The sequence below is a fragment of the Catharus ustulatus genome, chromosome Z (assembly GCF_009819885.2).
Source record: "Catharus ustulatus isolate bCatUst1 chromosome Z, bCatUst1.pri.v2, whole genome shotgun sequence".
Classification (NCBI taxonomy): domain Eukaryota; kingdom Metazoa; phylum Chordata; class Aves; order Passeriformes; family Turdidae; genus Catharus; species Catharus ustulatus.
Window position 1 is genome coordinate 35,600,384 of NC_046262.2, and position 13,637 is coordinate 35,614,020.

General features: G+C 37.3%; 1 protein-coding gene across 7 annotated transcripts in view; it reads left to right on the forward strand.

Annotated features, from left to right (window-relative positions):
- The window catches only part of VPS13A (vacuolar protein sorting 13 homolog A), a 121,179-nt gene that overhangs the window by 16,420 nt on the left and 91,122 nt on the right, over nt 1–13,637 (forward strand). For all 7 annotated transcript variants that reach the window (XM_033085189.1, XM_033085190.1, XM_033085191.1 and 4 more), the window contains exons 8-17: nt 563–622; nt 839–919; nt 2,150–2,207; nt 5,054–5,181; nt 5,388–5,494; nt 6,697–6,868; nt 7,236–7,298; nt 11,320–11,452; nt 12,229–12,323; nt 13,112–13,254. In XM_033085189.1, the coding sequence (XP_032941080.1) occupies nt 563–622; nt 839–919; nt 2,150–2,207; nt 5,054–5,181; nt 5,388–5,494; nt 6,697–6,868; nt 7,236–7,298; nt 11,320–11,452; nt 12,229–12,323; nt 13,112–13,254 (1,040 nt within the window). The remainder of the gene's footprint in view (nt 1–562; nt 623–838; nt 920–2,149; nt 2,208–5,053; nt 5,182–5,387; nt 5,495–6,696; nt 6,869–7,235; nt 7,299–11,319; nt 11,453–12,228; nt 12,324–13,111; nt 13,255–13,637) is intronic.

Consider the following 13,637-nt stretch of genomic DNA (forward strand, 5'->3'; position numbering starts at 1 on the left):
TTTCTGGAAAGCTGTGTAGTAGGAGCAGTATGTTAATTATACTGAGCTGCTGATTCAGTAGTTTTTGCTGGGTAACTGCTAGTCTTAAAGAAAGTATGTCTTAAGTAAATATTACTTTCTTGAATGAAATGGTGGTTTTGTGAATCCTTGTTCCTAGCACATTGAAGGGTCTTCTTTAGGCTCGAACTAAATTAATTGCTTCCAGAATTATAAAATAATTCAATACCTTGTTTATCTCTGTCCAATGAGCCTGCCTAAAAATATTATTGGTGTAAAGGAACACAGTTTGAAAGATGAATCTGAAAATAGAATCTTATAGTGTCTTTAGTTCTCATGTGCAGCCTATCAGTGTACATACATTTACATATTTTTTGGGGGAAGTAGCCATTTCAAGTTCTCAAAGTAGTGGATTAATAATCTTCAATCAGAAGATTGTATCCTATTATTTTCTATTACATTTAATTATGATGACATTACTTTTGCTTTTTTTGCAGTCTGTTTCAGTTATAACATGTTGGTGAATTATAGATATTGGAGTATTTTTGTTTAATTCTCATTTCAGACCTCAGATAAGAATTGGAATCCATGTTTACATGATGAAACTGCCAAGTTGTTCCACAAGGTACAGTATAAACTGTATGCTAAGGAGAGAATTGCTAATAAACAAACTGCATTAGAGCTTCTTTCACAGAAAGTATGATCAAGAAAACATGTCGCTGTATAGGTTCTATAGCAAAAGTAACAAGATGAATATTTTTATTCATCCAGATTTTGTGAAATCTAAATCATTAATCAAAACTTTGTAGATGCAAATGCATATGTTCTGTTGTATTTTCAGCTTGTGCGACTGGATAACCTTTTTGCTTATTGGAATGTGAAATCGGAGATGTTCTACCGTGGTGGTTATGATGAATCATTGGTAAGTAAAGCATGAGATAGTGTATCTAGGCAGTTGAAACTGAGAAGCAGAGAACATGCTTCACATTCAGGCCTGCTTCGTTTTATATCCTGGGGAATTGTTTGTTACTAAAAGCATTATTAGGAAAAAATAGTATATATTAAGGCTTTTATGTGTTGGAAGTATAACACCCACCTGAGAAAGTAAAAAAATCCAGTCTTCTGCCATTAAGAGAATTTAGACAATTGATGGTCTTCATACCACTATTCAGTGATGTTTATTAGGTAAAGATGGACATATCTGTGAGAGTATAAACCTCCAGTACTCTTGACGCACCCTTCATGTCGGGTTCTCTTAAATGAGCAAAGCAGCTAATAGTTGCTAAAAGGCTGTTTATTGCAAAGGTGCATCAGTCTTAAAAGCAAAGTCACAGTCATCAAAGGTCTATGCTAAGTTTTGTTACACTGGAGTCCCAAATAGAAGTAGAAGCTGCTCCTATCAAGGTCCTGGGAAACTGATGTTGCTGCGGCAGCTCCTATCTTCTTGGGTGATGAAGATGCTGGCAAGCAAAGCAATAGCAAAATAGAAAGCAATGGCAAAGTGATGGCAAAAAGCAAAGAACAATGACATAAAGCACTAAGTCTCCCCAATACATAATCTTATATAGGATTTTTCCAACAAGCTGACATGTAAATTCTGACCACTACCACTTAACCTATTAGAATTTTAATTTCTTAACACGCTAGAATATGTATAAACTATGTATACAGTCTGTCTTGTTCTATCTGAAAAATGTAAGCAATATTCTCACTGGAGCTCTATTTTGTCTAAGCATGGTCTTACAACAAACTTCTGGAGCCTGCACTGAAAACATTAGTATGTTTGTTAACCTTCACTAGAACTTGTTCTTCTATTCTATTATCTGGTCCTTTTACTTACTAAAAGCACTGCAGCTCACACTAAAACTTACTTACTGACTTTCCTACTTGCTTACACCTAAACTTATGTGTGAAAAACTTAGCATGCTTCAATCTATCCAAAGACTTTAATTCAATCCCTGCACTCTGATTTCTCTCTGAAGAATTCAGAGACCTGGCTCACTGATTCCAACACATATCATTCTGGTTAAAACATAGATGAGTATTTTGAATTTTGCTTTGGTTTAGAGGGATTGTCTAAGAACTGTTTAAAAATGCTAACATTTTGTACTTTAAAAGCTTTATCTGTTCACTCTGTGGTGTGTGTGTGTAGGTTAACTTAAAACAGGGAGTTGCCAGCCACAACGTGATTCCAGACGGTTATGATTTTGGTAAGTGTTATTTAATTGTAATGTGCATTTGTAATTCTAAATTTTAGTGCATCTTAGAGGTTGTCACTTTGGCTGTTTCTCAAAAATCTTACTAAGGAGTGCAGTTTAAGCCTGGAAGAGTTACTGTCTTTCTGACAGTGAATAATGTATTGTATAGGTAGCCTTAAAAAAGCCTTGATAAAAGGGAGTCTTGAGTCATGTATCATTCTAATTGAATGTCCTACATAGATCCCCATTTTTAACATCCATTGATTAATTCCTTTATTCAAGAAGTTTACATATGCACTGTGTCAGTTTTGTGAATTTAGATTAGTTTGAGTATGTTTTTGAGGTCACCTGCTCTATGCAAAGTACAGTAATTTCACGACTATAAGGCACACCCTTTTGACTAAAATTTTGGTCCGAACCCAGAAGTGCGCCTTATAGTCCGGTGCGCCTTATATAATGTACAAAGTTGTGAAATTTGCTAACCTGGAAGTGGGAGCCGTGGCTGCGGCAGCCCCGGTGCCGCAGGAGCCCCGTACCGTGGCAGCCCTGGTGCCACGGAAACCCCGGGCTCGGGGCTCCCGCACTGCCAGGGCTGCCGCGGCTCAAGGTGGCCATGGCTCCCATGGCTCCCACTTCTGGGTTGGCTTGGGGTGACCACAGCTCCTGTGGCACAGGGCTCCCGTGGTGCCAGGGGTGCCATGGCACAGGGCTCCCGGAGCACGGGGCCAACACGGGGCTCCCGGAGCACGAGGGCGGCACGGGCTGGCGGGATCATGGCACGGCTTGCGCTTTTGGCATCACAGCGCAGCTCGGAGCTCCGGGGGGCATGGGCCATTGGGATCGCGGCGCGGCTCGTGCTTACGGCGTCGCGGCACAGCCCGGGTGTGGGGGGATGGAGCCGGCTGTGGCTGCAGCCCAGGCGCAGGGGGAATTTGGCGCTGGCCACGGCGGCCGAGCTGCGCCAGCCAGCACCGTGTGGGAGTGCCTGGGCCCGTGGCAGCTATGGCCGCCAGGCAGGGGAAGCCGGTACCTGTGGCATGGGGAGGGTGCCTGGGGCTGCATTTAAAGGCTACGCCAATCTGTGAAAAATGTTTGCAAATTGAGCACCTGCCAGTAATTTGTTACTTTGTTGCATGCAGTGCAGCTCCTCGCTGCAAAAAAAAAGGTGCACCTTATAGTCTGGTGCGCCTTATATAACGTACATAGTTGCGAAATTTGTCGACTCCTGGCAGTGTGCCTTATATTCCGGTGCGCCTTATAGTCATGAAATTACTGTGTATTTTTTAATGAGAGGTGGAAACAGTAATCACACAACTTTGAAACATTAACTTTTTTTTGTGAGAATATTGCAGTTATATTGCTTTGAGTATTGCTTGCCTAAGTCGGAAAGTCACATTGGCATTACTCAAACATGGTGATAGTTTGCTTTCCATTGTATGGAAAATACATGATTTTGTTTATCGTGTACATCTGTGTGATTGTTTAGAAACTGTTCGCAAGTGTGAATGGCCTTAGAAGTGGCTTGTTCTCCTGCAAGAAAGTCCTCACTTCACTATAGCGAGGATTAAAAAAGGCACTGTCAATTTTATGCTGCTGCTTTCCCCTAAAAGAGTCTCTGTTGACTGACAGAGAACTATCTAGTAATTTCTTCTGATCTTACCCATCTTTTATAGTAGCTAGCCTTGATTATTTTCGCAAGAAAACAAGTGTTAAAAGTTATAAATTGTTTAAATCTTTATGTACTAAGTTCAAAATAAATGTGTGTAAAGTTTATGATTAAAGATTTACACTCTTGAAATTCAGCAGTGCTTTTAGAGAAGCTGAGTGTGCTGGTGTTCTGTGGTAAATGAAAATTTGGTCCTGTTTGGGGCAAGTCTTTCGATTAAAACTTTGATAGGAAGGTAATAAGCATGAATGCTAGTTTTATCACTTCATGTAAATATGAACGTTATACTTATGTATAAAAACCATACAAATGAAGTTTAGGAAGCTAAATAGAGGGAGGAAGCTAATTGAAATGCTGCCATATAGAGGTGTAGCTAAAAGTTTCATGGTGTCTTCTTGCAAAAATGCATGTTTCCATTAGTATGAACCTTTCAGAGAATTTGGAGTATTTGAAATGCGGGTAGTACATCAGTATTTTTGCTGAGATGACATAAATTGTATTTGATAGAAATAGGATTTACATAAACTGAAGTAATATAGAAATTCTTACTGTTGGATGAAACAGATGAAAATATTGAGCTAAACGTGGCTTCAAATGCCTGATATTACTAAACTATGGAACAGATAAAATATTTCTGCTGTGAATGTTTTTTCTTGTGATGTGCCTGACTTTTATGTAGAATGCATATTGATTTTGTTCAGTGATTACTTGGGCTTGAAATTAGAAATATGGAATGTTTGGTTTTAAGCATTGTTGTGAGTATAATTTATCAAAGAATAAAGCATTCGTAACAACAACAACAACAACAAAAAATCTTATGGCATAAGTGTTCCTATAGTAAAATAAATGCTGTATTCAAAACTGTCTTGTTATTTAAATGTATCATAGCCAAAAAAGATTACATTTGTTACACATGTAAACTATTGAAACATCTGTGTGTAATTCAGTATGCAGGAAGGTTTATGGTGGTGTATGGTGCTGCAAAAATTTGTTTGATAAATGTTGCCAGAGTGAAACTGAAAATTGAGAATAGATTGTATTCTATTTTAAGACGTGTTGGTGCAGTTCATTTTTTTTTAAGTCCAGCATTGTAAAGCTAATAATCTGGCATAATTTAAGATAATTATATGTATAATTTATTACAGTCTTAAATAATTTAATTGCACTTTTTATATCAACTTGTGTTTTTTAGTGTTCCGCCCAATTTCAGCTAAAGCCAAGCTCCTTATGAATCCTCGATCTGATGTTGACTTTTCGTCACCGAAAATAGATTTAGATGTAAATTTACAGGATATAACTGTTGAATTCAATAAGCCACAGGTACCAACTATTTTTCTGAAGTTATATGTAATGTAGTAAAAAAGTTAGTTTGCAAGAAAAAGAAAGGCAGTTTAAAATTTTATAATGTTTGTATAGAGTCTATTAAATTAGTCTTGTTTTTCTTTGTAATTGATTTTCTCTTCAAAGAGAAGCTTGATACCTGTTGTTCGCAAATAATAATGCTCAGTTTGAATTTGTTTGCCTAGTACTTCAGTGTTATGGAGCTTCTTGAGTCTATTGATATGATGACTCGAAATCTGCCATATAGGAAGTACAGACCTGATGTTCCAGTGCACAACAACGCCAAGATATGGTAGGCAACCTTAGACTTTGAAAATAATTTGTTAGTTAGTATTGTAAGAAGTTGATGAGGACCTCAAACTGTCCTGGTTTAGGGCAAATTTGGGAGAAAACCTCCAGAGGAGTCCCCTAGGAAGCAAACCCTTCCCCAACCAGTTTGGGAAGAAACTTCCTCAGAGAGAAGTGGAAAAAACCTGTTTGTTCAACAGGCAAAGCACAGAAAATGAACAATCCCAAACAGCAAAACCTCTTGCTGCTCTGAGGAGATGACAAATTCACAAAGTCTCTCTCCTGTAGGTGGTAGCTCGGCTCAGTTCTCAATCCCTCCGACACTGGAAAACGCCGCTGCCCAGGCCAGGCCCCGATGGCCACAGGTGCAAGATCCTGGTGCTTCCCCCAGGTCCCCAGTTCAGAGCAGGTTCAAATAATTCCAGGAAAAAGGAAAAAACTTTCCAGGGAACTCTGTTTCAGTTAGTCAAAAACTAACTAAAAGCAAAGGAGAGCTCTGTCCCACTGTCCACCACAGTGACACAGTCCAGGAGACAAAGCAATGGAACTCCTGTCTCTGCTTTGAAAAACAACCACCTCAGACATTCCACCACTTCTTCTTCCCCTCTTCACTCTCAAATCCAGCCTTAAAGGAACAAAACTTACACGTGGCCTAAACAGGCAAACGGGGATACAATTCAACGCCAAAAAGTCACCCCAGGACAAAAACCAAGGCTGAGGACGCAATATTTGGAAACCTTTAATTGAGGTCTTAAAGATCATTATCAGGAGCTTAAGTCTGATAGTATTTTTGTATCATAAATTTGTTTAAATGAAGCCCCCACCCTCATATGTTAGATAGTATTATAAGAACATATAATACTATTATACCTTGCGAAGGTGAACCTTTGCAACACAGATTACAAGGATTTGATTTCCTTTCAGAAGTTTCCGTACAAATATATTTTTCTCACATATACATGCGTAGATTTATGGGTACTTTTCATGCACAGTTACCTCTGAATTTTAGGAAATGGCAATCTGTCAACTTTGTGTGGGGAAAAAGAGTAAAATTCTTAGGCTTCTTTGCTGATCAGAAGTGCAATATTAGTCAGGGGATTTCATTCTTGGCAACTTGAATTTGTATTTAGGAGAATCTGCAAAGCCTTAGAAGTCTTTTCAATATACCAAAAGACAGATAAGCTATGAGTTTGTCTTTGCTTTTAGGTGGAAATATGTTCTTGATGGCATCCTTGAAGTAAATGTTCAACCTAAGCTCCAAATGTGGTCATGGGAACATATTTCACATCATAGGAAGCAAGTGAAGAACTATAAAGAGATGTATAAAACAAAGATAACATCTAAAAAACCTAATGAAGAAATCTTAAAATTATTGGAGGTTAGTAATTCTCTGTTCAAGGCTTAAATATTGTTCATCTTGATACTTGTTAAAGCTTAAATGTTAAAATGTTCCTAAATCAGTTCTAAGTTAAAATTTTCAGTCGCCATATTTGCAACTTTGTCACTATGTTTCTCTGTGAGTGGTATTAGCAAGTACATTATGTAAATCTTTAAATTAGAAACTACAATAAAGAACTGCTTAAGCTGACGTGCTTTTTTTCCCCAGGTTTGTTTTAAGTTTTCAGATTGAGCTAATTAACTTGGATTGCATGAATTGAACTGCTTGCTGTTGTTTCCTGTAAAACTGAGCTATGGAATGCAACAATTGTTGAACTGTCAAAAATCGTTTCTTATCTCTCTTCTAGGAATTTGAAAAGACCTTGGATATTTTTAACATCACTCTAGCAAGACAACAAGCAGAAGTTGAGGTAAAATTGCATCATTTAAATGAGTCTATGAATAACTGAAACATGAGGTTGTGGAGATTTTAAGCAGGTGCCTTTTAGCTATGGTGATTGAATTGTGTGTCATACAGTCTTTCAGCTTTCCTTGTTTGTGGTTTTTGATTATAAGGAATAGTTAGTTTCTCAGCTTGTAATAAAATGAAAATTAATTAACTCCATATACTGTTTCTTCAAAATTACTGTTCTGGGATAAGTCACTTTCTACTTCTGGTGGGAGAGATCTACTGTGGAAAATGTGGCCAAAGGATGGCTGAATTGGAAACAATTATACCCAAAACTGTGGGGTGTAGGGTCCCTCACTCCAACCCACAATAGTCTGGATTATTAGTTTATTCCTTTTTTAATGATACTGTGTTACATTGAATGGTCACCTGTAGTATGTTGACTCTGCAGTGTTTCTATTTGCAAGCGTTACTCAGAGTAGAGCAAATGCAGAATACATTTAAGTAGATCAGTACAATTAGGCAAGATAATGTGGCTTGAGTAGTTACAGTTAATTTGTTAGCCTTGGTTTTCCTAGGCTGATGTACTGCTTAATTTTATACATAGTGTCTGAGTATCTTTCTAGGACACTAAAGTGAAATATTTATAGTTTTTCTGAAATCTGTGATCTGTCTCCATTAATAATCAAGGCACCTAAAAGTAAGTAGAATAAGAAGTTTGCAATCTGAAAGAAGGCAGTAATTAATAATTAAACTTTATATGTATTAGTTACGGCTTGTGGCGGTGCTTGAAAGCAATTTGATTTTTATTTTTTTTGGTGAAGAATATTAAATGTAGTATAAATGCACTTGCTCCAGTCACAAATACTGTCCTTCTAACCCAATACTCTGAAATCTATGAATGTGATTTTCCTTCTATTTGTCTGTATGTACACCCCCATTTGGATGCTCTGTTACCATTATCCAGACTTTAACAGAACTAGAAGAAAGATTCATGACTGTTCCCCTTCAATTTGTCCAAATTGGAGTGCTTTTCAGGGGGTGGGGAAGGTTTGGTTTTGTTTTAGTTCTCATTTTGTTTTGGAATAGTCTTATCTTGTAGTGTATAATTTCTCTTGGTTTTATCTTTTCCCTCCAACTTTTTGCAAGTTGATGGAAATCCTGAAATATTTCCTATTTAGTTTTGTTTTTCCTTTCCTCAGTATGATTGTATTGCTTACAAAAGGTTATGTCATATTGCATTCCTGACTACCTTCAAATCCTGAGTTTTAAGCTACATTTCTGTAACACTTAGAACTAAGTTGCAAGAAAATGAATTTTCGGTTGTTTGGGCTTCAAGTGTTGTAACTGAAAAATGTTAGAAGGGCATCTTGAAAGATGTGCTAGCTGATTACCTGAATATATTTAAAAGTGTTGAAAATCAGATCACAGAGATTCTAAGTTGTGTTCTGTCTCCATCTATCTGTCAGGACCCGTCTGTATTGTTGTTATCAGGTCATACCTTTGAAAAAGGATTCAAAGGACTTAAAAGAGACAAATCTACTTCTAGTTTGGTATCCTGACAGTTAGCCTTAAGTCTGCCAGGTATTTAAAGCAGCACCCATTAGATGTGGGCTGAGTAAGGCCAAACGAATGATCCTGCTGTTTGCCAAGCTTTTGTTCCTTAAAAACATACTTAAGAATTGTATTTCAAGGGCTAAGTAAGCCCCTATCTAGACCTTAAAATCAGGCTTCTCAGAAATCATGTTTGAGATCACAGTGCTGATTTTCAGGCAACTTTGTAGCCAAAACTTTATATTCCAAACCTCAGATGACTTTTGCCTCTTTATGACGAATGCTTCAAGTACCAAATAGTAGCTTCAATGAGCTAAGCATCAAGTCTCTTTATCAGCTTGAGAAATGTTATCCTTTCAGTCTAGGGCAGACTTTTAGGATTAACCTAAGTATGAAGACAAGATAGAGTCATGGAATCATTTCGTTTGGAAAAGACCTTGAAGATCACCAAGTTCAACTATTAACAGAAAACTGCTAAGTCTACCAGTAAACCATATTCCAGAGCACCACATCTACATGCCTTTTAAATACCTCTAGGGATGATGATTCAACCATATCCCTGAGTAGCTTGTTCCTTTGCTTGGCAACCCTTTCAGTAAAGAAACTTTTCAATATTAGCCTTCCCTGGCACAGCTTGGGGCTGTTCATGCATGTTCAGTTGCTTGTTACTTGAGAGAAGAGACTGACCTATCTGGCTACACCCACATTTCAGGTAGTTCTCTCTTTTAGTCGAAAGAGTTGACCATGCTGATTAAGCTTTAAGTCTATGACTGTGTTGATTACTAAACCATTGTAAATGGAGGACAGAGAAAGTTCCAAGAGAATTTTTCAGCAAATTTTTATAGTTCCTATACTGCACAGATTTTTTTCTTCATCTTTGCAGAAGTGGCTTCTATCTGCAGTCTTTCTTACCCTGTGTCCTGGTGCTTGCTGCTGCCTTGGACATGTTATGAGTCATAGCTTTAAACATCACATATTCTCCATGGCATTTGTCCTTCAGCACCCCTCAGTATCCCAGAAACCTGTAATTTCAGAGACTTAATCTCCTTTTATCTAAGGCTTGTCCATTTTTCCTTTGGGTCATTCATTTTGTAACATATGCTTGATGACATGATAAACACCTTTATAAAGAGGACTTTTGAGGACTTTGTTCAAACTTTCTGAAGCTTTCTGTTGTTAAGCTGACATTCTGCATCATCTCTCTGGGGTGATCAACAGTATGAATCCAGAAGCCTTTATGGTTTTGTGATGCATCCTGCCTTCCTTTGGCCAGTAGGTACATAGATGTGACAAGTACTGATTTGTAGCCTAATTGTGTTGCAGAGTTCTTCGGGTTTTGAATGCAGAGAAGGGATCCTGTCTCACTTTGACTAGAGTCTCTTTAAATTTACATCTCATCTGCAACTGTTTGTATCTTTTTGTATTGTATTAGTCACAAAGGAAGTTAGTTTGTGTGGATCACTACAGTTCTGAGAACAAATTTGTCCCTTGGATCACTTGATATTTCTTTGCCATCCCCATGTGGTCAATTTTGGATGTACAGTAATTTCATGACTATAAGGCACACTCTTTTGACTAAAATTTTCCGCCGAACCCGAAAGTGCGCCTTATAGTCCGGTGCACCTTAACAGATGTACAAAGTTGTGACATCTGCCACCCCGGAAGTGTGAGCCGTGAGCCGTGGGAGAAGCCGGGAATGCCACGGCAACCGGGTGGGGGCGGGCCCCGGGGGCCCGTGGCGCCACCCCTGTTGAGTGGAGGCGGGCCTGTGGGGCCCATGGCTGCCGGGTTGAGGGGGGGCCTTGGCCAGCAACCACATGGGGGGAGCTGGGGGAGGAGCCTCACTGCAAAAAAAAAGTGCGCCTTATGGTTGTGAAATTACTGTAGTCTACACTTTCTGTGAGGACCTAGAGTATTGGTATCATCACTGGCATCAGATGGAGCATCCCCAAGCTGTGGAAATAATGAATGTGGGAGAAGGGAGGGCTTCCTTACTATTTTAACTATATGTATTGCATACAGGAATAACTAGAATAAATACTGTATTACGAGAGTAAATACTTTTATATTGCTGTGGGTATCCATCTTGAAATGAAAAATATAGGACTATTGTAAAATTTGGTCTGTGATGGCTATTTATTTGCTTACATATGTACTTTAAATGATTATTTGAAAAACTGTTGCGTTAAATTTTGAGAGTTTTTAATGGTGAAAGCTGGAGAGAAAATCTGCTATGTAAGAAATATTTATTGACCTTTTACATGCTCTTTACATGCTTTTGTAAAGGTGGTTGTTATTATGCAAAAGAAAATTGGTCCAATATTGCACTGTGTACTTGCAAAAGTGACTAAAAACAACATTTTGCCTTTTTAATGGTTGTCTAATCATGTTTTGATATGTTAAAGCTGCCCTGAGTCTATATTTTTCTTAGGAAAATGGAGAAAAAAGCATGAAGAAAATTACTTACCTGAATATTTTTAAAATTTAAGGCAACTAAGGCTGGATTGAAAATCTACAGACCAGGAGTAAAACAAGATGATGAAAATTCTGGTGGCTGGTTTAGCTGGATATGGAGCTGGTCGGGTGAAAAAAAGGATAAAAAGCAAGAAATAAAGGGTTCAAGTATGATCATTTACTGGTATTCTTTCCATTACCAGGAATCTGTTGAAGTCCTAGGTCCTTAGCAGTAGAACTTCATTATCAAATTTTTGCTGTTTACATTTTCTCTTATCCTTTTCTTTTGCTGGTGTAATTCTTAATTGCATGTAACAGCACTGTACAATTGCACAACTCCTTCCATAGTTCCTTCTGAACTGTGTTCAGTACAGTAGAAGTTATGGAATGTAAATAATTTTACTTGCATTCATTTTAAAATTGGACTATTTCATGCAATGTATATATGATTTATGAGGTAGTAAAGGTTATGGAACATAGTAAATCAGAAAGGCTGCTTCTGTTTGTTAGCAAGCTAGGAAATATAATAGATTAGGAAAAAATTGCAAGAGCATTTTAAAGCATGCTTTTGATTCACAAGATTTGGCTTTAAACCTACTAATTCAGGACAGTAATGTTGAAAGTATCTAATATATGTGTATATATGTGTGTGTATATATATGTATATGTATGTATTTATACTGTATATATACAGTATATATACAGAGTATATAGATATACACATACAGTGTATATCTATAGATATACTATATATATTCATACAGTATATATGTAGATATGCTAGATATATACACATGCAGTGTATATATAAAATATACAGTGCGTGTATATATATATATGTATATATATATACATACAGCTACCAAGCACAGGGAAATAGATAGCAGTATTTGCATTTTTCAGATACCTATACTGAGTTAAACTAACCTCTTGAAATGTGGCAGGTCTTGAAGAACTGATGACGCAGGAAGAGAAAGCTAAACTTTATGCAGCAATTGGGTATAGTGAAACAGCTGTGGATCCAACTCTTCCAAAATCTGTAAGTCATTGCTGACTATATGATAACGAACAGTTGGTAGCTTTATCTACTAATAAAAATCTATAAAGATGATAGGAGATCACTTTTAAATTACTTGAAACTCTGTCTTTATATTTGAGTACTGTTCTGACACCTTTTAATGAAATTACTGCATGCTGGTTTTCTGTGTAACAGAGCATCCTTAGATGCAGTTTCAGTGTAGCAGGTTCAAGCTTACTTTTGGATATTCTGAAATGGTAAAAAATAAATTTTTTCTTGCGCTAACAAGACTAAGAGCATAGATGTAGTGTATTGTGCTTTAAATATTGAAGTATTCATAGATAACCTTACAATATTCAAAAGCTTTTTAAGAAAATTCACTAGGGAATCTTAATAAAAAATAAGGAAGTGCACTGGAATCTAAAATAGCAGTGATAGTAGATGAAGTAGAATAATTGATTATATAAAGAAAGAGTATTTTAATGGGAAAGAGCAACATTTTGAACCATTGGGGAAATAGTCTGATAAATGATCTTACTGTTAGATGCCAAGGATGATATGATAAACTGCTTGCATTAGAGGGTCTTTATCAGGAAACGTGGCAAAGATAGCAGACTCAATGCTTCTAAGGACACTCTACTCCTTAGTTTGGCCCTGCCTCTTTGTTGACTTTTACACCAGCTATGATTCAAGCTATACATGAAAGCAGTAGTTTCAAACTTAGTTGTAGCTTTCATCTCTTCATAAGCTGTATCAAGATGTATATTAATGTATTTTATAATCCTGTGTTGTTTTTCTGGCATATCTAGTATGAAGCCATGAAGTTCTCTGCGAACTTATTAAGTATGTCAATATCAATAAGAGAAAACAAGCAAAGCCCTACGCTAATAGAATTTGCATTAACTGACTTGAGTACAGTATTTACCCAACGACCAGGTGCACAAGCAATAAGGTGAGCTTTCTCTATCAGACTGGTTTTGTCTTTCATGAAATGATGATGATGACTGGTAGGAATTTTAAGGTTGTGCTATGGTATTTAAGTGTCATTTCTTGTGCAGTTTGGAGTGGGATTTTTTTGCAGCTAAGTGATGAATCATGGATACTCTTTCTATGACTGAATTCTCTTTCTCTGCTCCTTCTGAGCTTTTTGTGGTAATATGGATTACTCCTTTTTTTGCAGTTTGTCGTTATGTGCAAACATTCCAGTTACTAACTTATTTGCCTTGAATAGTGACTGTTAAGTTTCCTTTTGAAACTTAACCTGAGCAAGGTAATCTGGCAACCACTTGTTTGTGGGCACTTTACATGACTGAAAACCTCTTGTGTTCCCAGATC